Here is a 26,245-nt window from a genome sequence, read left to right as displayed (position 1 = left end):
TATTTCAACCTGTACCAGTCTTGGCCCCGCTCTGGGCAGAGGGATGGAGGGCCTGAACCTGTGCGGCCAAGTCAGAAAGCAAAGGTGCATGCTCCTCTCCCTGCCTCTCCCCCAGGGCAGATCAAGCTTTTGCAAATAGCAGTGTTTTCTGACAGCCCAACCATCTGGCATTCCTTCCATTTGTGTATGTGCGTGTGTGTGCGCGCACAGGGCCGGGGGGTGGGGGGTGCGGTGTGGTCACAGCCTCCTGTGCGATGTTGTGGCCTTGTTTGCACCATGAGGAGGGAATCACCCTAGGAGAAGCCAGCCAGCTGGGTAATTAGGCAGCCAGTGCATTGCCTAGGGGAGCTGAGAACCCAGAACTGGAGATTAAGGATGGGTGTTCCTGAGATACTCCTGTAGCCCTAGAGAGTTTCTTAGCACAAGGGACCCCTCCCACAGAGTCAGGAAGGTGACTCTTTCTCCCAGACAAGGGACATGAGACCTACTGTGCTGTCTAGCAGCCTAGCCCAAGGTGACAGCACCCTAGGGCATCTCATTTTAAGGGAAAAGGAGGCTACGTAGGAAGGGAGTCCCGGAAGAGAGAGAGAGGAGCTAGCAGCGGTGCGAGCGGTGTTCTGTTACGGGTCAGTCATGAGAACTCCATGCCCCGTGCCCACTGTGTGCCAGGCACTGGCATCGAATGGGATTCCTCATTTGATTCTTACAACTGCCCTGGGGATTTTCTCCCCAAGGCAATGACAAGAGCAGGGAGAGAGCAAGTAGGCACTCCCAGCTTCAACTGCAGACACAAGACCAGTGAGTCATCTTGCAAATGTGCACGTGGGTCTGGAAACCAAGCCCCCAGTGAGTAGGAATGGAGTAATTCCATCCTCTGTCCATCCCCTCATGTCTTCCCAGGGGAAGGCCACTCAAAGAGAATGTTTTTACCTTTTCCATCATTATCTTTTTTCACTCAACAATTATCTATCAAGTACTATTATGTGCCAAGCTTTGGGCACTGGAAATACAGTGATGGGCCAAACCAGTAAGCTCCCTGCCACGTGGAGTTTACAGTCTAGAAGAGAGAGGTAGACAAATAGGACCATTTCAGAGAGCACTGAGTATTGAAGGAACAGGCAAGGACATGAGAAGGAGAAGGAAAAGGTGACAGGAAGACTGCGTTAGTCAGAATGGTCAGGAAAGGCTCTGAGGAGGTCACCTCTCAGCTGTGACCTGAAGGATAAGGAAGAACCAGCATGAAGGAGATGGGGAGGGTTCTAGGAGGTGGCAACAGCAAGGGAAAGGCCTGGGGACAGAAGAGACCTAAGGATGTACAAGGAAGAGATAGGGCCAAGTGACTGGAGCATTCGGAGCAAGGAGGAAGTGTCAGGCAGTGGAGCTGGAGGGAGGGCAGGGGCTCGTGAACAGGGCTCTGCGGGCCACGGGACGGACTTCAGATTCACTGGAAGCACAATGAGAAGTCACCTTAAGGCTTTGCATAGGGGAGACGTATAGTGACAGTAAATTTTAAAAAGATCACAGAAAATGAACTGTGTATGTGTGGTGAGGGTTGCAGGGGCGGGCAGAAGTGGAAGCAGAGAGAAAAAAACCAAGTGTAGAATTGTCCAGGCAAAAGATGACCAATATGAGGATGGAACCTGGGAAAAGTGATCCGATCTGGGATATGTTGGAAGGTGGAGTAGACAATATTTAACAGACTGGATTCTAGGGGTGAAAAAGAGAGAGAGAGCTCCAGGATGACGCTTGGATTTTGATGAGCGCATTTGAGTGGCTGGCAGTGCCATCGCCTGAGATGGGAAGAATGATGCAAAATAAGAACAGAAGAATGATGAACAGCAACAGGCTTAGAGGAAAAATTAAGAGCTCAGAGTTAGACACACTGAGTCCTTGGACCTCTGTGCTTTGGTCCCCCCTCCCCCACTGAGTCACGCCACAGGGCTGGTGGAGCATTGTATAAATTGAGAACTATCCTTCAAAGCACCTGGCCAGCTTTAAGGACTCAGAACCTCGAGCAAGTCTGGGCCTTGATGTGGAGGTTGGACTGGGTGATTTCCCAAGTCCCTCCTGCTTCTGCTCTTCTATGTTCTACGATACAATTCACAAGGCTATTATAGAAGAATACAGGAAGACTAGGCTGGAACTCAGAAGCCCTTTCTGTCCCAGTGTCCCCAGGTAAGTGACTTACCTTTCTGAGCCCTGTCATTCTAATTACTAAAATGGCACCTTCTTTAAATATTTATTGTGAAGACCAAGTGAAAGAAAGTATGGGAAGCACCGAGCATAGTATAAGGTCTCAAACATTTGCTTTCGTTATTATAGTTTAGCAAGGCACTCTATCAGACATTTCATCTGAACAGCTGTTTCCTCTTCTTTAGTGAGACAAATGGCACAAGGTACCTAAAAATCTCTGACAGAGCCCTCTGAGAAGGTCAGGGTGGGCACTTTGGCATCACTTGGGGTGCTGAGGGCCCCTGGAGTCACTGGGAACCACCTCCCTCAGAGAGAGGTGAAATGGGGTATCATCAGATCTATTGTCTTTTGAAAGTTTAAGAAGACAAGCTGTGGCTGGCACGGTGGTGCAGCGGTTAAGTTCGCACGTTCCACTTCTCAGTTGCCCAAGGTTCGCTGGTTTGGATCCCGGGTGGGGACATGGCATTGCTTGGCACACCATGCTGTGGTAGGCGTCCCACATAGAAAGTAGAGGAAGATGGGCACTGATGTTAGCTCAGGGCCAGGCTTCCTCAGCAAAAAAGAGGAGGACTGGAGTAGCTAGGTCAGGGCTAATCTTCCTCAAAAAAAAAAAAAAGAAGAAGACAAGCTGTATGCAGTTAGGGTGGATTTCCAAGGAGAGAAGGGTGTCCTTGGTTCTGGGTCTCTGTGGAGGATGATATCCTGGAAATGAGGGTGGAGGTGTTTATGTGTCCTGAGAGCTGCAGTCCCTAGACTGAGCTTACCCTGAAGGAGAGGACCAGGACCATCCTCCCTTGAAGAGCCTGGTGGCCTCTCCGGGACCTGCGGTATGCAGGGACTATCTCAGCAGCCTCCTCTGTCTGATGGGACAGGGCCAGCACCCAATAGCAATGTCGTGTAGCAATGAGATCTGAAGGAGTGAGGGCTGGTCATACTTCAGGCATTTGCTTGTTTAAGTGTGGATGTTGGCCTGACCTCCTCTATTAGTCAGGGTGCCAGCAGGAAATAGAATTCACCTCAGATGGTTCAAAGGAAACAATTCTAATGAAGGCACTACTTATAGCAATGACGGGACAAGGAGAAGAAATGGTGTTACTGGAGCCCAAGAAGGACCATGAGGGAGGCCGCATCCTGTAGAAGCTGTAGTTGAGAAAGGATGGAGTTTTGCCAGAGGTGAAGGAGAATCAGGAAAGAAATAGCCCCAATTCCTTCTCCTGTCCCCTAAGCTCCTTCCATTACTTCCTGCGGGCTGAACCCAACCAGAAGTCAGAGTCGGGGAGCTCAGGTGGCACGATCTGCTGGGGTTCGGGGGCAGAGAACCTGGTGAAGAAGAGATCTGGAGAGAATGTGGCAAACACAGAACGAGCACCACAACTCCTTTCCTTTGTCCTGGTTTGCGTCCCTGGGTTCTCAGAAAACTCAAAGAAAGGGAGAGGAACATATTGGACTTCTTGCTAATAGGAGAGAGAAGTGCTTTCATGACTAACTGGAAAAATGAAAGAGAGTTGTTCATAGTTACAGCTCAAATTTGGAAAGGAATTCTTGCCAGTTATATTCAACTATTATAAGTAGCACTCTTACTAATATTAGCTTCATATAACTGGAATGAATTGTTCCACAAACTTGGGCTACAACCATGAGTACATCTTTTTCATTATTAGTAGCAGCCTCCCACCTCCTCTCTCCTTCCCAGACAGCATTTACAGTACTTTATCCAGCATCACTGAGGCGCCCTCAGACAGTGGTAGAACGCTCTTGCCCCACCCTCCCCTGGCCCCCAGATGGGCAGGCAGGCGACGCTTCCTCCCCAGCTGCCCAAGGCCACCCAGGGAGTAGGAGCTGGTGGCAGAGCAGGAACACAACCCGGCGACCTGACTCTCAGGCCAGATTTCAAATTACCACCACTATGGTCTCCCCCCCAGGAAGGCATAGGTCCCAGCCTGGCCCACACGCACTCACACACACCCACACGCATCCACACGTATCCTTGCTCTGGATGTAGGTTCCTGAGCAGCCTCAGGCTGCAGTGAAGCCGATGGCTCATCCCCATATTCTGAGCTAGTACAGCCGGCACTTCGCCCTGCGCTCTAAAAACACACCGCCCACATCTGATGGAAATTAGATCCATCCATATATACCCAAAGTGTTCTTCTTTAAGGAATTTTTGACGTTCCGGCAGCCTTTGGTGCAGAGTTTTCCCCTCCTTTTCCCTTTCTTCCTTCTCTTCTCTCCTTAGTGGTAAGGTATTGACTTTTGCTGAGGATAGCTTAGAACTAGACACAAAGTTTTAGACTCAGGACTTCCTGGTGGCATTTCAGTTCTTTTAAAAATTTTTATTTTTTTTTAATTTAATAAAGCAGTGGGACCCCAAAGTCTGTGAAGCTATGGAGGCCTCCTCATGTACACGGGCCTGGGAGGCAGGTGACAGTGCACTCAGAGCTTGCTCCCGCTGAGTGTCCCTGACTGTCCCCGGAGACCCCTACCACCTGACATTCATAGGGTGGGTGTACTGCATATGCAATCTTCTGGCTCCTCTGGAGTGTCTTATTTCGCTTTCCCAACACATTGAAAATTTTCTCAGGAACAAGGACAGCTACATATTACCAGGCAGTAGAGAGCCACGGTCTTAGCAAGAATGCTGAGGATAGACTCACTTACTAGCCACGTGACCTTGAGCCTATTATTACCTCTTGCATCTCAGTCTTCTCATCTCTAAAATGGAGGTGTTAAGACTACCTGCGCCATTGGGGCCGTTTTAAGGATTAAATATACTGATATACATACATAAAGTGCTTAAAGCAGTGCTTGGCACAGAGTGTGTGTGTGTGTGTGTGCGTGCACGCACGTGCATGCTTACACTACCTCTATTAACCATGTGCCTTGGTCAAGTTTCTAAACCCTTTCAGCTTCTCATAAGTAAAATGAAAGAAATGACCAACTGCCAGCACCTATGGTGAAAATCACGTGGGACACTGTATGTACAAGGCCTACCAGTGTCTCATACATGGCGGGTGCTCAGGAAAAATCAGGCTCTTTCCCCCATCTCTCCTTTTATTCACTTCCCTGCCCCCACTTCAGTAGCATCTGGGGCAGCCACACTCAAGAGCAGGATATCAACAATATTCAAACGACTCACAAATACAGCCATTTCCATAAGAATCAGAGACTTTGATTAGCTACAATAATCATTTTTTGAGTACCTACAGTAAGCCCAACCCTGTAAGTAGGAAAGGCTCTATGGAGAGCAAAGGATGAGGTGTACAGCTTCACACACAGCCCAGTTGTTTGCACGCAGTTTTGAACAGAAGAAGAGAGGGCTGTGGCTGCAGAGCTGGAGTTAGGGAATGATACTGATAAAGACAAGCTGATGGCATCTTGATTATTTGGCTTAGAAGCCTAATGTCAGCCCTCGTTCCTCCACTCTGCCTCTAGCTAGAATTCCCGGAAGCTAGTGTGCACACAAGCCCCTTTCCAGGCCAAGCCTGACCTAGGCCTGTGTCACTGTGTTAAGAACCTACAGTTTTCAGGAGCACTAGAGAAGCTGCTTTCCAGCGTGTGGGCTCAGAAGCTCACTGCCTCAAAGGCACAGTATATCTCTGTGCCCAACTCAAGGAAGAAGCTGCTATGGTCTGAATGTTTGTGTCCTCCCAAAATTCACATGTTGAAAACCTAATGCCCAGTGTATTCGGAGGCGGGGCCTTTGGGAGGTGCTGAGGTCATGTGGGTGAGCCCTCATGAATGGATTAGTGTCCTTGTAAAAGAGGCTCGAGAGCTCCCTCGCCCCTGCTACCAAATGAGGACACAGTGAGAAGTCTGTGACCCGGAAGAGGGCCTTCACCCAACCCCGCTGGCGCCCTGATCTCGGACTTCCAGCCTCCAGAGCTATGAGAAATAAATTTCTGTCATTTATAAGCCACCCAGTCTGTGGTATTTTGGTATAGCAGCCCTAACCAACTAGGACAGAAGCATGCCTTGCATTGGTCTGCCCGGTGGCCACTGTTGACTTGCCTCATACCCTGGCCTCCGGCATATCTGAGCCCTCTCCTTTTCCCTGAGTATCTGGGGTCCTGACGTCTGCCCAGCTCTTGCTTCCTACCCCAGGAACTGGATCCTTCCCCTATAACCACCACCAGTGACCCCTTCAGGAATGAACAGGTCATGGGGTTGAAGACAGTCCTTGCCCTACCCATTCACTGGGATCCTCACTAACTTCAATTACTGATGTTTGCTGAACTGGGCTACACATGGGGTCCAGTGTGCCCTGGCCGAGAAGGCTCCAAAGCTTCCTTCACTTCCCTTCCCTAGCACCCCCAACCCACCAGCGCAGGTTTCAGCCCAGCCCCTGCTCCACCAGTGCTGCGTAGCCTCCAGATTATGTCGTCTTGCGCTCAAGCCCATGACTATTGTTATGATGGCAGCCAGGGAGACAATTACTGTCTTTATCTACCGCTGCTCAGCCCAACACTCTCGAGGCATTTAACCAATTCTGCCTTTGGTCCTAAATATTTGTGGCAAGAATGAACCTCAGCTAGGCCTGACACCCAGGCTTCTGGAGGGATGCTCCGAGGAAATCGGTCTCCCATCACCCAGCCTTGCGGGAAACACTTGGGAACTTGTTGGGCTGTTTACACCAGCTGTTTGCACCTGGTGAGCCAAGCATGCAGTCCCAGCCTCTTCATCAATCAGGAGATCTGGGGCAGGAAGCCAGACGGGCATTAAAACCCAGTGTGAGAATGGTGAAGGAAGGGCCCTGAGCCTGGCAGAATCCTCATTCCATTAGGTGGCATTACCACAGCTTTATGTCTCTGTGGAGGCCTGGGGGACTCTGAAATCACACCTCTGCCTGCAGGTACGCTGGCCACCCCCTGCTGTGTATGACCAACTCTGCTCATGTGTGTACTCTTTGCCATGAAGGAAAATTCAAGTCTTCTCTTATCTTTGTTGTGTCTTTCAGTCACTGTCCCATTGTGACAAGTCTGCATTTGCGTTATTCATCTCAGTATTTCCTCAAATCCTTTTGCAAGCAGGCAGAGTTGAAATAATGAATACATATATACTCACTGTAGCCTCTGCCGTGGCTAACAGGATGCCTAGTCTATGAACACTCTGAAAAAAAATTTTTGAAAGCATGAATGACAAGAGAGATGTATTTCACCAATAATGGCATCTTGCAATTGCAAACTTGTGCTAAGATCCGTCATGGGGCAGGCACTGTGTAGGAGATAAAAAGACACATGAGACAGAGGAGCTGTTCTCCAGGGCTTTGCAGCCTGGTCGGAGCAAGTGGCAGAGACCTTTCCTGCTCAGGGAACGTCTGTGCACTTCCACATATTTTCCAACCTCTTCATGATTAGGCTGGTTCTAGCCAGCACGCTTTGACAGAAGTGATGGATGACACTTCCAGACGGAAGCATTTCAGAGCCTCTATGTGACCCTCCAGCTCTCTCTTCCCTTGACATGGCATCCATGTGGCCTCCATCAGTCTGGGTCCTTGAACAACTGCATGAAGCAAGGACCCCTGCTCCATCACATTAGACATGTAACGTGAGCAAGAACAAGGAAACAACTTCACGTTATGCAATTGAGATTTTAAGATCACTCTAGTACCTTAGCATAGCCCCGTCTATTCTGATGCTGGGAAACACGCACACAAATACAGGAACGATATAAGACAGGACATGATAAACTTCCAGTGGGCTGAGTAGATAATCCTCCCCAACCTTACTCCCCCTTGCTGCTTTATAAGCCACCCTGCCTGTGGTATTGGGTCCTCTCTGCTTTTCCCTTGCTGTTGCCTCTTCCTGGAGTCCTCCATCCCGATCTCGGTGGGGCTGGTGCCCTCCTATCATTCAGGTTTCACTGTAGTGTTACCACCTCCATGGGCTTTTCCTGACCACCTGATCCAAAGTGGGCTCCCCATAGCCACTATCACACCACCCTGTTTTGCTTTCTCACCCTCTGTGGAATGCTGTTATTTACGCTCCATCTTGCCCTTACTACAGCGTAAATACAAGGAGAGCAGGGACCGTGTCTTTCCTATTTACGGCTATGTTCCCTGAACTGTGTCTGGTGCAAAGCAGGCGCTCAACCCACATCTGAGGGATGAGCAAATGAATGACCTGTGCCCAAGGAGTTCAGAAGTGGTGGGAGGAAACCCACTGAGGGCTGAGCGTCCCGAAAAGGATTCATGGAGGAGGCAGGCCTCCAGAGGCCCTTTAAAGGGAGGGTCCCTGGGGGTGGTTCCAGCAGTCACGCAGCCTGAGTGAGGTACAGGGGTGGGGACACACAGGATGATGTGGGGTGACCATGAGTTGGGTGAGTCAGCTGGGATGCAGGACAGTGAAAAGATGGTTGAGAGCCTCAAGAGCTAATTTATATCTGATCTCAGGGCAAAAGGAAGCTTTCTGCAGGGGCTGAATGGGCGTGATGCCTCCCCCCTAATCCAGCCTTGAGAAAGGCTTCCCGGGTGGGGATTTCCAAGATAGAGGCCCATTGAAAGAGGCTGAAGACAAGAGCATAGTCTTTAGGCTGTGACAATAGTCCAGATAGGAGTGATGATCCATGGACAGGAAGCAGGAAATAGTGAAGGAAAAATTAATAAAACTTGGTTCAGAGAAGTTCCATTTGTCCAATGCCACACAGCTGGGGGCAGGAGGGAGAAAGGAGCCAAGTCTAGAATTCAAAGTTTCTTTCCACTGAAAATTGAATTCAGTGTCCTACTCTACAAAGGCAACTCTCCGAGCCCTGTGGGAACACCTAGTCTAAAGATAGACACGAGCAACAACCCAGGACAATTCCCACAGGGGTTCCTGTGTGGGTTCCCGAATGGAGACCCAATACACCACTTCAGTCCAGACAGTAAGAAACTTTCAGCAAAACAGCGTGGAAGATATTTGCACCATAGAGGTAGAATTTAAGTTTGAACCTTAGTAAAATGAGAATATAATGCTTCCCCTGCTGACCACACATTAGTTTTTGTGAAGACAAAATGAGACAGAATTTGTTTTCAATTTAAAAATGCTCTATGAGCATCGCTACCACAAAGAACAAAATGTGCTTGTTAGAATTTCGCCTCCTCTCCAGTGCGCAATTTCTTCTAGTGTCTTGGTTTAACAGCACGAAGGGGCCTGAACTTTTTGGGTGAGGGAGGGTGTGCCATCAGGAAGAGTGGATGAAGCCTCAAAGTGTAGAAACTGCTTTATGGCCCAATGCAAGGAAACCTTGCCCAGCCTTGTACTTGAGACGTGTCCACTAACTAACCTACGTGTTAATGAGTTTTGGACTGTTGACCACTGTATTTATCTTCCATCTTTACCACTATGGAGCTGTGCAAGAAAAGTGAAATCAAGTAGTACAAACAAACAAGAGGACATTTCCACAGCATCGCTGATTCCCCGTGCCTCTTCCCCACCTCCTGCCCACACCCTCACTAATCTGCTTTATGTTGGGGACCCCTGCCTCTCTCTGCTCTGTGGCTTCCTATATCCCTACCAGAACAGTTGCGCAAACATGCAGCTCCCATCACGTCACACTCTTCAAAAAACCCCCAGTGGTGTCGCGTCCGGAGCCGTTGGGGAGATGGGGGACATTCCACCCTTGATGTTTCCCCATGTGGACCAAGTGAGATTAGCTGTAACGCCCTGCCTTGTTTCCCCACCTCACTCATTGCTCCTCTTGGGTGAGAGAAGGGACCATAGCTTATCCCACTGGTGGATCTGGAAGGTGACACTGGCATCCTTGTCTACCTACTTCCTCTGCCCTTCCTTTGTGGCACAAAGGGCCTGCAGCAAGCATGTGTTCTTCTGTGCCCCTTCCCCGTGTCCTCAACTTGCAGGGCTGTCCTATCCCCTGTTGTCTGCCACTGGGAGGGTAAGTCTGTATGGAAGCCCGTATGAGGAAGCCGATTTGGCTTTCTTGCAAAGCTGCTTCCTCCATTGAAGCCTTTTTCAGCTATAAAAATGAAATCTTGGTTTTTATCTATGTCTGCCTCTGCCTTATTTCTCAGCTGGTTCAAGAATCAGGCCAGGAAGGTGGGTACCTTTTGTTTGATGCCCCTTTGAACTCTGGTCAACAATTTTCCATTGTCTATGAAAATAAGCAGAGTCCTCAGCCTGGCATTCAAGGTCTTCCACCAAAAAAAGAGGTATTGTCAACTCTCTGGGCCTAGTCTCCCACTGCACTGTGGCCTGCCTGTGTTGTGGACCCTCGAGCAACCACGGCACTGAGCTCTCTTGTGTCCTGGACACGCTTCGTGGTTTCTTTCTTCCGTATGCTGGGCTCTGTTCCTTCGACTCCCCTGGCATTTAGACCCACCGAATCCCACCATTGTACAAACCCAGCCCACATGCCATTTCTCTGTCTGCCTTTCCTGCCCCGGACGGAGCAAATTCCTCCCTTCATTGCCTTATTTCTCATTCCATTTCCTCTGCCAGGAAGCTGCTTCTCGTCCTGCCCACTCCCTCCTCCCTCCACACAGGTCTGTCTGGCTACCACTTACCTCTGAGCTCTCCAACTGGACGCCTTCACCTCAGAAGCCTGCCCTGGGCCCCTGGACTGTTGGCTGCCCCTCCTAAGTGCATCCAGAGAATCCTGTACACCACTGAATGCACTGATGTGAAAGTCTCTGCTTACTTTTCTTAAGAAACTTACGAAGGAACATAGACAACACTTATAAATATGTACACGCCTAAAGAGAGCAGAACTGCCACTCTCCATGGTCAATTGCCTACATCCACATAGAAACCCAAAGTAGACACCCACTGTGAGCAGAGGCCACGCCAGGAGAGGCACTGAAGGAGCAACTGGAACCAGTGAAACCCTTCTGGAATTCTCTGATCCTTCAGGGAAAGCTCTCTTGAAGAGGGGGTTATCCTATCAACCGTCTAGCTTCTAACTGGTCAGTGGATTAAAGACATCATATCACAAATTCAGCTTCCCTGAGGTCAGAGAGGCTGAGACTCCTAGTGCCCAGACCCACGAGGGAAAGGGGTGCCTCGGCCACCCAGCACAAGCACAAAGAGGAGAGGGTCTTGGCTCTCAGCCTCCCCCCAGCTAATAAGCACAAATGCGGAAAAGTGCTGCTCAGGGAACAGCAGGTTGCGGCTCAAATGACGGGTCTGAATGGGTCTGAATATGAGGCCACTGCATTTTTCTCACTGGCTTGAAGCTTAGGAAGTCTGATACGCCTCTTTGAAGTCTGCTCAGTGCATGGGGAGTGTGTGGATTTTCTGGGCCTCTGACAATATGGGCATAGATAAGACCCTCAGGCTCAAGTGTCGAGAGGCTTTCCCAACTTGATAAACACTGCTGGGAAAATGAGGGGAGCTAACACTCTGCAGTTTTTAACAGGAAATGCTGAACCTGTCTTGCTTCTAGGTTTGGCTACAAAGAATAGACCCTGTGGATTATCCTCAAGGGAAAGTGAGGCAAAGGACCTGGGCCGGAGGACTATTGACAGAGAATGTCACAGGAAGGATTTCTGCCTTGAGGGGAGGCCCTTGGTAGGCCCTACAAGCAGAGAACTACTGTACTTACTCATTTATCCAACTAAAACGCACTGCACGAAACGTCTCCTTCCTGTCCTTTTATTCACTTTGGGTCTTTACCACCCAAACCCTTGCACACAGTGAATTGACCACATTCACAGGAGCCTAGGGCAAACGTGGGGTTTGGTGACACAGTACCGATTTTGGTGAGCCACTTGGCCACGGCACCATAGATCTCGTCCAGGATGAGGATGACCACGAGGTTGATGATAACCGCCGTTGCTGTCACTGTCACCCGGACATTGGAGCGAGTGGCCTTGTTGAGAGACAGAGCAGCTGCAGTGGTGATCCGATACACAATGACCCCAAAGACAATCGAGAACGTCAGGGCAATCTGTTCAGGACAAATAGGGAGAGTCACACCTCAGCGGACAATTATTGAGCACCTGTTATTTGCTCAGCCAACAGTACTATCTGCTGTGTCAAGTGTATTAATCTGGAGGCCATGGGTGCGCAACAAAGGAACTGCAGACTCTCTGAACTCCCACGCAAATTCTCAGTGTGGGTGCGTTTTCCAGGAGAGAGCGGCTGCCATTTTCTATCAGATTCTAAATGGCCGATGACACACCACGAAAACTAAGGATGGAAACGCTGGAGACTGTGGCATGTACAACACACACATGATTTCTTTAATTAGGGAGCTTTCAGTCTACTACGAAGATAAAGTGAACTCCTATTAAACCACAGTAAATAATAACCGAGAATGAATTAAGTGGTAAATGAAGACTGTAGCCGTTAAAGGAAGTGAGAGTACAGTGGGGCAAGTAGATGCGGGTGGTCAGGGAACAGCTGAACTGGCAAAGAGTTAGCCATTGATGATTAAGTAGCTAGGAACTAAAGGTTTGTTTCCTTTTTGCAATTACTGATTGTAGCTTTTAGCTGTTTAACCCGCCCACTGTTAACTGTGCTGCTTAGGCACTATGCTGTCTGCCTCCCACTAGGCTCCTATAGACAACATCTCCCTGGAGCCTGGGTCACCATGGTAATGGGTGTCTGAGCTGTTTTTCAGGAATTAGAACTCCTTGTCCACCCCAGGCCGGTCGAGACCACCAACCCATCAACTAGGCTCACGCAGATGTCCAATAGGCGACCTTTTGACGTCAAGAGGCTAAAAACTCCACCCTCAGATCATGCTCACGCCGCCATTTTGCGAACATGGGTCCCATGAAGAGACATGAAGTCTGACTATGCTTGCGTAGATCATCAATTCCCTCACCTGTCCTCACCTCCAACCACCTCTCTCCACACTTCAGACCACCTTGCCCCCCATCCCATAAATATCCCTGAGTCCCTATTTTTGGGGAAGTAGATTTGAGACTCGTGCTCTGGCTTCCTCACATGGCTGCCTTGTGAGTAAACCCTCTCGCTGCTTCAATCTCATCGTCTCAGTGTCTGGCCTTCTGGGCAGCAGGCAAAAGTGAACCCGGTTCTGTAACACGTGTGGAGCAAGTGGAATTTAAAGCGAGCCTTCAAAGAAAGGAAATAGGGAGCCATTGAAGGGGTATGAGCTGAGAAAGGGTGAGTTCGAGCTTAATGGGGTGGGTGTGGGAAGACTGCCCAGAGGAGAAAACGGGGAGAAATCAGAAATAAGAGATTTAGACTCTTAGTCCTCAGGGCGAATAAAATATCACTCTAAATTTCTCTACCAAGCAATTTGAAATGGAGGACTCACATTTCTCATTTGGTGCAGAAATCTCTGGCTGCTGTGTTTAAAAGGAAAGTTTACCAGGCACTTGACCTCAAAGGGACCCCCCATTTCCTCTTTCTAGAACCTAAGAGTAATGAGGCGCTCTCCCAGGCAGCTCCCTCTCCTCTCCCATCACAGCCAAGGAAGGGCCATCTGCACAAAGCACAAGGATGTCAGGAGAAGAAAGTGCCCTGAGTGAGCCTTCGAGAGGGCAGAGGGAGGAGAAGGAACTGCGAGGGGTGGAATCTACTCAGAGCAAAATTCGAATTTGTCTCCATCAAGTGAAGTCTCTTTCTTAGAATTCTTTCTGCAAAGGACACTGTTCAGGTCCTGTTGCTTCTGGGGTCTGGGAATGGGGGCAGCACTGGCTGTGAAGGGCTAAGTGGAGAACATGGGGAGAAAATAGGGCAGGCAAAAGGTTCCCTCTGATGAAACAAACTGCCCCTGACCCCACATCCCCTCCCTAGACAGCAGGGGAGGGGAGAGGAGGAGAGGAGAGAGGAGGGGAGGGGAGGGAAAGGGAGGGGAGGGAACTCTGTCTTGGGCAGTGCTTTGCAAGCAGTGTGAGTGACACTGTGGGCTGCAAATGGTGCATGGGTTGCAGACATGTCAAGGTATGGACGTCTTCAGGGTGCCCGGGGGTGCTGATGCCTGGGGAGTACTGGTGGCAGCCTCAGCTGTTCCTCCCGTGTGCTTTACGAATAGTAGTGTTTGCCCTGTGGGCCATGGGGTGAAAAAAGAAGCCCTTGGTAAGAAGGCAGGAAGGCAGTTCTCTGGGTGGCAGGAGGGTGTGTGTGTGTGTGTGCACACATGTGTGTGCATGTATACGTGCATGCATGCATGTATGTCAGGGTGGAGGAGAGGTTAGATGGGAAAAACACCCTGTGGGAGGCCCCTCTTCTGGTGCAGTGTCAGGCCGGAGCAGCAGAAGGCCCAGCCTCCAGGCCGAGGGAGGAATGACTCCCATGTAAGTGGGAAAACCTGGACATGACATCACCCTCTCCAACAATGTAGACATTTTCACTTCCTGGTCCTCTGGGATTGTCACTGCCAGACACTAAGGGCCTGGAAAATGTGGTGTGAGATTCTTTTCCCCCAAAATCACTTTTGCAGTGAAGGCCAGCGATGGAAGTATCGATGAGGCGGGGGACGCCAGGGCACCGAAGAGTGAGCGAGCGTATGTGTGCCTTTGGGATTGTGATGGGGGAATGACTTGGGAAAAGCAACAATGGCAAAAACATCCTTTGCTTTAGGGTCCCGGGGGTGGGGCATGGAGGGATGAGTAGGGAGGAGATCAGCTCTATTCTCTTTCTCTGAGAGGCCCAGCTGCTCAAATGGGGAAGAAACACTCTTCTTGCCACTCAGAGTATGATCCGGAGACCTGCCGCGTCAGCTGGGAGCTTGATCAGAGTCTCAAGCACAACTCCAGACCTACTGACTCACAACCAGCCTTTTAACGAGATGCCTATTCAAGCTGCAGAGGCACTGCTCCACTCACTTAAGAAAGCCCTTTGCCCATCCTGCCTTCCGCCTGGCCCCGCCTCCAACATGCTCCTCCCCAGCCCTCCAGAGCCATTCTGTGCCATCTGAACTTCTCTGGTCTTGATTTTCTATCCTGCTATATAGAAATCAGGATTTGAACCTCTCCCTCAGTGTTTCTCACAAGCACCTCAAGATTCACAATTTTAAAACTGGAAAAGCATGGAGAGTACCAACCCAGTCCCATGATCATTTTGCAGATGAAGGAAGAGGTGTGGAAAATGAAGTGATTTGTTCAAGGTCACAAAGCCACGACTACAACCCTAGTCTCCTGAGTCACGGTAGGAATTAAGGAATTTTAGCATTTAGGGATCGTCCATGTCTAGCCTTTGCTCTCATATAGCATAAGGAAACGGAGACCCAAGAAGCAGCAAGTGGACTGGTCCAAGGTCTGGAGGGCACACGGCAAAGCTGAGATGCTAATGGTGGTAACAACATCATCAACAACAGGTAACCTATTTGTGCCGTCTCAATGTCATTGTTCAATGCACATCTTAGCTAGCACTAATCCTTGCAACAATCATGCAAGCTATGCCTTTTGTAGATGCGATTTAGTGACACCCAGGAATTGAACGATGCTGCATGGCTCCACTCTATAACCTCATCTGAGTCATTAGAACTCAGTCTTTTGGCATTAAGTCCTGTACTATTTTCACCACTTGCGGCTGCATTATTGAAATTTTTAATTAAATTCAACAAATATTTTCCAATCACTTACTGTGCAAACCACGCGCTGGGTATATTTCATGTTTGTGATCAGTCTCCCCCAATTAGGCCAAAAGCAGGGATTAGTCTTGTGCTGCATTCTGTGTCTCACGCCATTTTAAAGAGGTGCCTCACATGTGGAACCAGTTTGGTAAAGATTTGCTGATCCGTGTACATGGTCACAGTTTCATTGTCTCTGTTACTTATGGTGTTTTAATCCCATAGCTTTACTTTTGGGTGTAGCCAAATTGCAATGGAAGCAAGTCCAGACTCCTATTTCACACTACGAGACAGACAGGAAGGAGAGCTGGCCAGGTCCCTACCCTCCAGGATGTGCATTCTGAAGCAGAGTTGAGAAAACCATTGCATGCACACAAGGATGAGGCTGGTAGAAGCTGCACAGAGTCACAGGCCTCAGCTGACCAGCTGCTGCTATGCTCTGAGCAGAGGGCACGGGGATTAGACAGAGAAACTCCACAGAAGCAGCTTTTTGACAGTTTCCTTTGGAAAAGGCTTGGAGGAAAGAATAAGGAGGAGAAAGTAGAAATGCACAAGGCAGAAGCCACCTCTACTGAACCAGGGGACAGTGCCCAGTCTAGGCCGTGGCACATGACAGCAGCTCCAGTCAAAAAAATGCACACACTAATGATTTTATCATTGGCATATTAAGCTGTCTCTGGCATCTCTTTAATTAATTTATTTTCTCATTCAGTCATTCAGAAAATATGTCTTGAGTGCCTTCTAGGTGCTAGTCACGGTTCTAGGTGTCAAGGATATAAAAGTGAACAAAACAGATGGAAATTTCTGCCCTCATGAAGTTGATCTTCTAGCAGAGAAAGATAGACAGTAAACTATGTAGTATATCTGGTGTGATAAATGCTATAGAAACAAATGAAGCACAACACAGGGGCACAGGGACAGGCTGCAATTTAACACAGGCTCGTCAGGAAAGGCCTGGGTGAGAAGGCGACATTTCAGCAAGGACCTAAAGGAGGAAACAGGAGAGAAAGCTTCAGGCAGAGGGAGCTGAAGTAGACGGAGCAAGGGGCAGAGATGCAGCTGGAGCAGGAGATGGGGGCGGGGTGGACAAGGAGGAAGGTCAGCCCTGTAGCACAAGGATGACGGTTTCTACACCTCAGGAGATGGGAAGCCTCTAGAGAGTTTTGAGCAGAGGGGTGACATGATTTGACCTAGACTGTGAAAAGGTCAGTAGCCTGCTGAGCTGTAGGGCACAGTGTAAAAGCAGGGAGAGCGGTTAGCAGGCTAGGAGGCTAATAACCCAAGTGACAGAGGAGGGTTTCTGATGGCTGGTTCCCAAGAAGTAAGCACAAGTAAATGACTGTCATGGGCATAGGAAGAAAGCTCAGGCACCTAGCTCTAGAGAAAGGACATTGCCTCTGAGAATCCTTTCCCGCATAAAAAGAAAACAAAAAGAGGGTTAATTCAAAAAGGAAAGAAACTTTAGCTCAATACACTGAGTTGGAGAAGAAAGAGTAAATTCACCTTTGTCCATGCTGGTCTGTACCACAGGTGGGAAGATGAACACAGCCCCAGGGCATTTCTTTGCCCTCATCAGCCCATGAAAAATACCCGCAACTGATCTGCCAGACTGGCATCTGAAGAACCTTCCTCATGGCCATGGTCTCGGCATCTTCTGCCAAGGTTGAGTCACAGGGCGTGGAGGAGGGACAATATTCGACAGTAGATGCCTTTGGCTTACTCTGATTCCATAACAAAAACAATCTTTTATAAACACCATCCTGACCTCTTTATCTCACACCCCACACCTTATTCTAGGGAAACGCCAAGTCCTTTTCTTTAGACGGTTGCGGTTTTTGAAAAAAATGAGAATAGTGCAAAACAAGGACTTTTTAAAATTAATAGGTGCAGACTATATAATTTGTTGTCTGAACTGGAATATTTTTGAAAGTAAAAATGAGCGCTGTTAGTGATTCTCTCAGTCAATGAGCCTAACCCAGGACTAGCCGAGAGCACCTGATGGACAGCTGTGAACTTTGAACGGGGCTCTGCCCTATTCCCACCGTTCTACTCCCAGCTCCTGCTCCCACATGCCAGTTCTCACCACTTGCTGGTTACAGCTGGAGGACCCCAGGCATAGTGCGATTTTCAATTAGTTCTTGGTTCTGATACAGAATCTTATTTGCATCAAGACTTGGAGTTGGGTGGGGTTGGGAAAGGGGAGATAAAATAAGAGATAATTATATATTATTTCTAAACAACACAGAAAGTTTTCCCACCTTCCAATCTAGGTTTAGGAAGTCTCCATGGAATTAAAAACAAAACTAGACTCTGGGGGAGATGACTCATCACTGACCCAGTTGTCAGTATTTGTCAATGGGGATGCAGTCATCTATCTGCTGTTGACAGTGCTAACGATGACGATACAAGTTCTTCCCTCATACAGCAGAGAAGCTTCTCTTTTCAGTCCTCTCATCCCCTGACCTAGCAGTAGCATCTGACACAATAGATAGCCCTCCCCTCTTGCCATCCTTCCTTGGCTTCCAGGAATCCCCACTCTTCCCTGGCTTTCCTTTTCAATCTTCTTTTTGGCTCCTCCTCATGCTCCCAAACTTTAACATTGCAGTGTCTTGGGGGCTCAGTCCTTGGGCCTTTTCTCTCTCTGCTCTCATTTCCCTGGTGATCTCATACAAACTCATGGCCTTAAACACCATCTCTACCATCTGATTACACGATTAGGTCCCCAGCTTGGATGTCTCCTCTGAACTCCAGATTTATATCTATCAAGAAAGCAACTCCAGAATTCTTCCCTCTCTAAGTCAAGAATAACTCCAGCTTTTTCATGGCTCAGGATAAAAACCTTAGAGTCATTCTTGGCTTCTCTCTGTTTTACACCCCATGATGAAATTCTTTCAGGTCTCCTTTCTCTCCACTCATATGCAGTGCCACTTGCATGGATCTAACTCTTGATCTTCTGTTTTGTTGCCTTAATCGAATTATCTCTTCCCACAATAACACCACATTGTCATACTTACCGTTGTTTTCTAATGTTTCTATTTGATAGAGCAGCACATCCCTCCTTATTCCTCTTCAAGAGTGTCTTGACTACGCTTAGTCTTTGCACTTCCATATAAATAGTCAAGGAGATGATATAAGAAACTTAGAATGTTATTGTTCCATTTATTGCCCACCCAAATTATATATTATTGTTGTGTATATTTTAATTCTACTCTATTTTTAACCTCATGAGACGTCATCATTGTCCTCACAGTCAAGGTTCATATTGGTTTTCCCACATATTGACCACTTTGATTACTCCTCATTCTTCTTAAAACTATGGTTTTCCATATGGGATCACATCTGAAATACATTCTTAGAATTTCCTTTCATGAAAGATGCAGTTGGTGGAAAACTTTCAGTTTTTGTTTGTCTATAAATATCTTCATTTTATCCTCATGATATTTCTACATGATATTTCTCCTGGGGACACAATTCTGGGTTAGCAATTTTTTCTTTTCAGCACATCTAGAGAGTGTGTCACTGCATTCTGGCTTCCAATTGCTCTGAGAAATCAACAGTCAGTCTAATAGTCTCTTCATTGAAGGTAGTTTGTCTTTTGATTTCTGACCTTGTTTGAGCTTTTTCTAGTGTCTTATATATTCTATGTTTTCACTGTGATGAATCTAGATGTAGATTTCCTTTTTTCTGCTTGAGTTTCATTGGTCTTCTTTGACCTGTGGGTTGGAATTCTGTAGAAGATTGGGAAACCATCAGTCATTATATCTCATTCACTAACTATTCTCTTTCCTCTTTTTCTAGTAGTGCAATTAAATATATGTTAAATCTTCTCACTCTATTTTGATTTCTCTTCTGTATTTCCATCTTTTGCCTTTCTATACTGCATTATGGATAATGTCTTCTAACCTGTGTTGCAGTTTACAAATTATCTCTTCAGCTGTGTCTAATTTGCTATTAAGCCTATCCATGGTCATATATATATTTATCATAATATATGTTAGATATATTCATTATTATATGTATTATAATATTCACTTCTAGCAGATTTAGTGGTGTTTTCAAATCTTTCAAATAGTTTCTTATTCTTTGCAGATATTTTCAAGATTAATGTTTTAACCTGTGACTAATATTTCAATATCTTTAGTCTTTGCTGTCTATTTCCACTGGTTCTTTCTTATGGTGCTTTAGCTTCTTGTGTAATTGGTTATTGCTGACTCTATTCTCTTCATTGCCCTTGAAAAATTCTTCTGGAGGACTTTTTGAAGCCTAGCATAAATATGGCTCCCCACAGGGAGAACTCGTATTTGCTTCTGCTGGGCACGTGGAAGCACTCCTAGTCCTGGACCAGGTTCACACCCTGAGGCTCCCTGGCCCTCTCATGTGATGAGCCAGGCTGCAAATCCACAATGGGCATTTCCCATGCCCACTTCTCAGGGACAGGGTTTTGTTTCCTTTTTCCTCCCTGTTCTACTTAGAACATAATTTTCTCTGCAGTCCCATAAGTAGGGAGGAGGTGGGTTTAGTTCTATTTCATCTTTATTCTGAGAGCACAGCCCTTTAAATTTCCAATTAAATTTGGTGAGGACTTCCTCTTAGAATCTCTACTTTGAGCCAGCCATACCTCATGACTTCTATCCTCGTTGCCCCATAAAACCACCAAAACCAAAGCTCAAGCTCGCCTAGATGGGAAGACGTCCTCGAGGTAGAAGCAGCATTAGTGCCCGGGTCTGTGGTTCCTCGGTTCCCATTTCCCTTAGCGTTTAGCCTAGTTCCCTACTATCCTGTCGGCCCTCGGAGGCTTTCAGAAGATTGAAAAATATATTATCCAAATTGTTTTGTTATTTTCAGCAAGATGAGATGTTACAAATATCCTACCCTACCACTACTGGAGATAGACGTCTATGTTACTATCTACTTTCTTATTTAAGGGCATATTTGTTATCTATAAACTCCTTAAGGGAGGGATTATTTTATTTTCTGCTCTATCCCCAATGCCTAAGAATAGTGACAAGTACATAGTTGGCACCCATTAAATATTTCTTTTTTGTTTTTTTTAAGAGAATCATTCCACTTACAAACTTTTTTTTAAAAAAGATTGGTCCTGACCTAACATCTGTTGCCAATCCTTTTTTTTTTTTTCTTCTCCCCATAGCCCACCATTACATACTTGTATATTCTAGTTGTAGGTCCTTCTGGCTCTGCTATGTGGGATGCCGCCTCAGCATGGCTTGATGAGCGGTGCTAGGTCCACACCCAGGGCCCGAACAGGGGAAACCCTGGGCCACTGAAGCACAGCGTGAGAACTTAACCACTCAGCCACAGGGCTGGCCCCTAAATATTTCTTGAATAAATGAATAAACTCTTTGACATCAATATGTACATTGTGGGAGGCTTCAAAGTGCTAAATTAAAGTTTATATCATTCCAGGTTAACACATTGCAATTACCCACGTATTCTTGAATAAACTCTACATGCCTTGCTTTTGTTAAGCAGTGAGAAGATAACAAACATAGCCTTCTAAGTTTTGGCAGGGCACCCATCACCTCTGCACTTCGTCTGCAAAATGAGGAGTTGAATTAGGTGCTTCCCTCACTTTTAAATTTCTGAGACTAGGACACAGTTCTTGTCCTCAATGAAGGACAATAATAACGGCAATAATAACCTCGGGCTGGGGTCAGAGTTACCTCTGGCCAGTAAGTCCAGAAAATTATTATGCTTTCAGCCTCAATTTTTGGAGTAAGCAATCCCTCCCCCAGCCACAACTAACGTGTGGTCCTGTTTAAAGATGCTGTAAGGACACAAGTCTCCTTTGTAAGACAGAAGCTCCAGTCTTGAACACCAGAAGGAGTCTACCCGTAAAAGGGGGCAGATGACTTAGTGACCCAAGGTGAGCCCTCCGAGAGGACTGCATCTTCAGTTACAGTCAGGACCTCCGTCTTCAGTAACTGTTAGCTCACGCATCCTGGGTCCCAAGAACAATCTGCTACCAGTTTACGGATCTGACTTAAAAACGAATCACAGACTCCGTCCTCACCTTCCCTGACACGGCTGAGACCAGCTGGGTCTTTCCAAAAGGCCTTCCCCAACTCTAAGGAAAATAAACACAGTAGCTACAGGGAAGCTGAATAACCAGGCCTACAGAGCCCAGGCTGGCTGTCTCCTATGGCTTCCAGACTCTGTTCTATTCCACAAACCATTAGAGAGAGCCAGCTCGCACCCCGGACAGGCTTCACAATTCTGCAGCCATCTTACCTGGTTACTTCTTCCAAGGTTATGGTCTGTCTCAGTGTGGAAGGCACCATCTCACAACCCACCCCCTGGAAGTTCCAACTTCAAACATCTGTGGTCAAGGCTGGGAGGATAGAACCCCCTTCTACCCTCTTTTTTCTGGAAATCTAGAAGCCCCTCCTATAACCAGTGAAGACCACTAACCCCTCCCAGTTCTGGTTTTCTGTCTGGGGGAATCACCTTCCCCTCTTCAGGTAACTGATACCAGCCGTGGACTCACTATCAGATAAGATCCTACCCCTGTATGTAGGACTGCGGCTTCCTCTTTACTAACCCCTCACTATGCCCATAGTGTAATACAATGACACACCACAGCGTTCACAGAACAGGATCTAACATGCGTAAGTCATAGGCAGGCATAGTTCCTCAAGGAAATTACCATGAACAAGATGGAGGCAAAGTTCATCAAGTAACCTGGGAAACGATCTTTCCAGGTCAGCTTATCTTCATCATCCTGGGGAGAAACAGGAGGGTAGAGATAATCAGAAGGTACAAATAAGAGATATTAATTTTCTCTCAATTTTGCATAAATTTGCATATTATTTATCATTCGAAATATTATTATATTTAATTTGCATATTATTTATCTATCTCTAAATGGGCATTTTTCTAGTCTCTGATGCCTTACTGTCCATATCAATAATACCCTTCCTAATTTTGTGATTTCTAGACGAGCTGGTATAGCCTGGAAAAACTATGGTGAAAAGAGGACAAATTTGATTTCAGCTTCCTTTTGGGCTGAAGTTTTAATTCGAGATCAGCTGTGTGATCTTGGACATGTCTCTTAACATTTCTGATCCTCTGTTTCTTCATCAGTAAAATGGGCACAGTCATGACACCTATCCTGCCTACTGCACAGGATGGTTTTCTTTGTTTTGTTGTAATGAGCAACATGTGAACTTGATAAAGCAACGGCCAAATGACAGATACAACCCAACTACAGGGAAGCATCTTATAAATAGATTATCCTTTAAATAAAACATCAACCACTGATCTTAGATCCTAATAATTGTGCAAACGACCCACAATTTTTATTCTTCAAAGAACCTTTATGTGGTATTACTTATTTCCTCTACAATGGCTGTGTTCTTCTGTGGTCACAGATGCAGACACTGCAAGGTACAGCTCAATCTGATGCTTTGCAGTCAGTCTGGCTGCGAATCTGAACTTTCCCCCCTCAGACTGGATCTGGTTCACCCAGGCCGCTAACCCGGGACAGTCATATCACTGACCACACTCCTTCTTCTCTGCAGACCCTCATTTGGTGGGGTGACGCCCACAAGGTATGAATGCTGAAAATTTTTGCCAATTAATTGCCGTATAACTTTAGTCTAGGTGCTCGATCTCTCTGGGTTGCGGTTCTACAAACTTACAATTGATACAGTATTCTGCCTACTGCCAAGGTTGTTGTGAAGCCCATCTGAAGCCATGTTTGTGAAGATGCCGTGAAGATGGCCAAGCCCTCTGCTGGTAAGGTGGGAGTCCCTCTGCATTTCTGCAGTGAGTCTGAACCAAACTCAGCAAGTGAATGTGCAGGCCCGGCTCTATTTTCGCTTCCCTCCTCACCACTATTTCAGAACATCCCTGATTTGGCGCTAGCAACAGTGCCATCTAGCCTTGAAAGCTTGTACTGTAGACTAAGGGCCTTCTTGGCCTAAAAGACTTCTTTCCAAAAACCTCTGTGTGCCCACTGTGTGCAGACTTTGGTACTAGGCTCGGTGGGGAGACAGAAGAAAGTGTATATAATCACTGCCCCTGGGGGCTCACAGTTTAATGAAACACAGGGAGCACCCACACACTCCAAGGATTCGAGAATCACTAGCTGGTTTGGGAGTGAGGGTTACCTTGGGAGTGAGCCTGTGGGGACCTTGAGGAAAGGAATGATGCATCTATCTCATTGCATGTCTGGAACTGAGCACAGGGCTGAGCTGGCTTAATAAATGGGGGTGGAAATGAGTGTTAAGGCTGAAGTCATTTAGTTATCAGCGCCTTCATTTACAGATGATGTAAACAGGGATACTTACTTTTTCATAGACTTAGTGATAGAATCAGGTCTCTAGACTGCTAGCCCAGCAGACTTTCCATTGCACAATGAGAATAATACATGTTGTGACCGTTCTGACTGGCAGGAGCACATAAACTTATTTCTATTGGGACTAGAACAAGACTCATTCATATTCTTCTAAATTAGGCCAAACATTAAGAGAGAGCAGCATTTCTTTCTTTTTTCTTTCATATTAATTCTTAGTTTCATTCACACTAGTGGTATTTTCCTCTACGATTTTGATGCAGAAAACTGAAGATGGGCAGGTGGGTAATAACACTCAATAGAGACTCTGAAAAGAAATATGGAGATGCATGGTGGGGCTCTTCCCGAGGCCTCCCTAATTACAGTGAAGGATTTGAGGATTCTCTGACTCTTTTTCTGCCCTCTGGTCTAGAGATAAGAAGTTCTGCCTTAAACTCCAGCAAACCAGGTACATTCTGAAATATCAGCGGTGAGTAGGGAAGAGAATAGTCCGGTTAATAGGTTCCATGTTACCCGTTTCTCCCCAGTGGGGCTCCCTGGTAAAAGAGCAGAGCAAAGAGAGGGAGAAAAAACTTATGCTTGGTCCATGAGATGAGGGCGAGAAACACCAGTGAATAAGGTGAGACTGGGTTCAGAGTGGCCCTAAGAGTAGAGTTATACAGTCCTGGGAGAAATGGGGTAAAGAGAAGTAAGTACAAGCAGAGAAGCAGGAAATATGGCCCCAAATGAAGTGGGCGCAAAGGAAAAAGGACAATTGTGTGAGATGCCTAACAAACCCCTGGGGGTAGTATGGCTCTGCGATGGTTTTGGCTAAGGTTTCTTGCCAGGTAGTTGTCAACCTCTTTCAGGCCAAGGGCCAAGGACGATGAGATGTTTTTAGACCAGCCTCTACCCTGAAGTGACAACTCTGTCCTGGAGAATGAGTTTTGGTTTGGTTCCCCTCAACAAACACAGTCTGGAGCACCTTGGATGGACTGGGCTTTGTGTCTGGATCCTGGGGACACAGTGAGGAGCAGGCCCAGCCCTGCCCAGAGGGAGCTCAGAGACCACTAAGGAAACAGGGAAGGGATTTCAGACCCAACTTTGGTAAGGATGGTGGTATTACTATTTTACACAAAAACGAGACATAACTAAAAAGCAATTGAATTGGATGTCTCTTAAAGCAGCTATCTTACAGAAAAATACTCATTTTGATATAGATGTTTTGGCGTTTGTTGAAAAATCTCCCCCTCTCATGTTTATACCGATGAGCCCTTTTTTCTGGAAGTCATAGCTTCCAACACACACACACTTCTCATCCATCCAGACACTATCCAAACACAAGAGGCCTGGAGAAACACAAAGATCACAGCCTGCCTTCCAAGCTCCCAAAGTCACTAATAAAGATGACAGGGAGCAAAGAAGCCTACGGATAATCACTGGCTCTGATGATGGAGGCTAATTAAGACTCTCCACTCACTGGCACGTCAAAGATGTGAAGATTCATGGCAAAACACCATTAATAACCACATCTGCATAAAAGCCATGGAAGAATAGCAAGAGGAGTAGACCTGGAACCAGAACATCTGAGCTGAATTCTTGGCTCTAATACTTACTGGCCAAGCAACCTTGCGAAATTCCCAGAACCTCAGTTTCCTTATCTATAAAGTAATTATATTCCTGATCTGTAAAATGGTAACATCTATCACGCCAAATTACCATGCATTTTGTATTAATTAGGCAACCTGTGGAGAGGGCCCAGCCAGTACACCTGCACAGAGAGGTGAGAAGTCTTGGCGCCTCCCTCTCCTTTTAAACAGAGATGACAACACTTGTCCCACCTAAGTGGCAGAGGGATTGTGCGGACCACAGGAGTTCCTGCTGCGAGAGAGCTCCGTCAACTATAAGATGTCATACAAAGTAAGGTCTAACCAGCTCGTGATTATATCAAAGCACACAGCTGACGTCACCATTGTCAGGACACGGCCCCAGCTGTGGTCTGTGCCTGTTTCTTTGTCTCTACTGTCTGGAGTCTGTCCCTGGACTACGGCCACCACTTCCAAGTCTTCAAACAGCAAGTCACCCAGTGACGTTCACGTAAAACCACAGGTGGCAAACTGAACGCTTCGCAATGAGATCACTGAAAATTCAATAGGTGAGAATACTATTCAACAAATCCCTTGGAGAGCAATTCTAAAAGTGGGCAGTCACCCTCGAGTTGGGGTCTTTTTTTCATTTTTAAATTAAGATATAATTTACATATAGTAACATTCACCTTTATTA

The 26,245-nt window shown here is 47.0% G+C and overlaps 1 protein-coding gene across 1 annotated transcript in view; it reads right to left on the bottom strand.

The window, feature by feature from the left end:
* ANO2 (anoctamin 2) overlaps window positions 1–26,245 on the bottom strand; it is a 325,024-nt gene that overhangs the window by 62,597 nt on the left and 236,182 nt on the right. Inside the window, exons 15-16 of the mRNA XM_046676889.1 lie at window positions 22,334–22,408; window positions 11,877–12,072 (exon numbers count right to left, since the gene is read on the bottom strand). Coding sequence (XP_046532845.1) covers window positions 11,877–12,072; window positions 22,334–22,408 — 271 coding nt within the window. The remainder of the gene's footprint in view (window positions 1–11,876; window positions 12,073–22,333; window positions 22,409–26,245) is intronic.

Source organism: Equus quagga, chromosome 1 (genome assembly GCF_021613505.1).
Source record: "Equus quagga isolate Etosha38 chromosome 1, UCLA_HA_Equagga_1.0, whole genome shotgun sequence".
Lineage (NCBI taxonomy): Eukaryota > Metazoa > Chordata > Mammalia > Perissodactyla > Equidae > Equus > Equus quagga.
The sequence above is the reverse complement of the archived record's forward strand: the minus strand, read 5'-3'. Positions and strand labels throughout refer to the sequence as shown.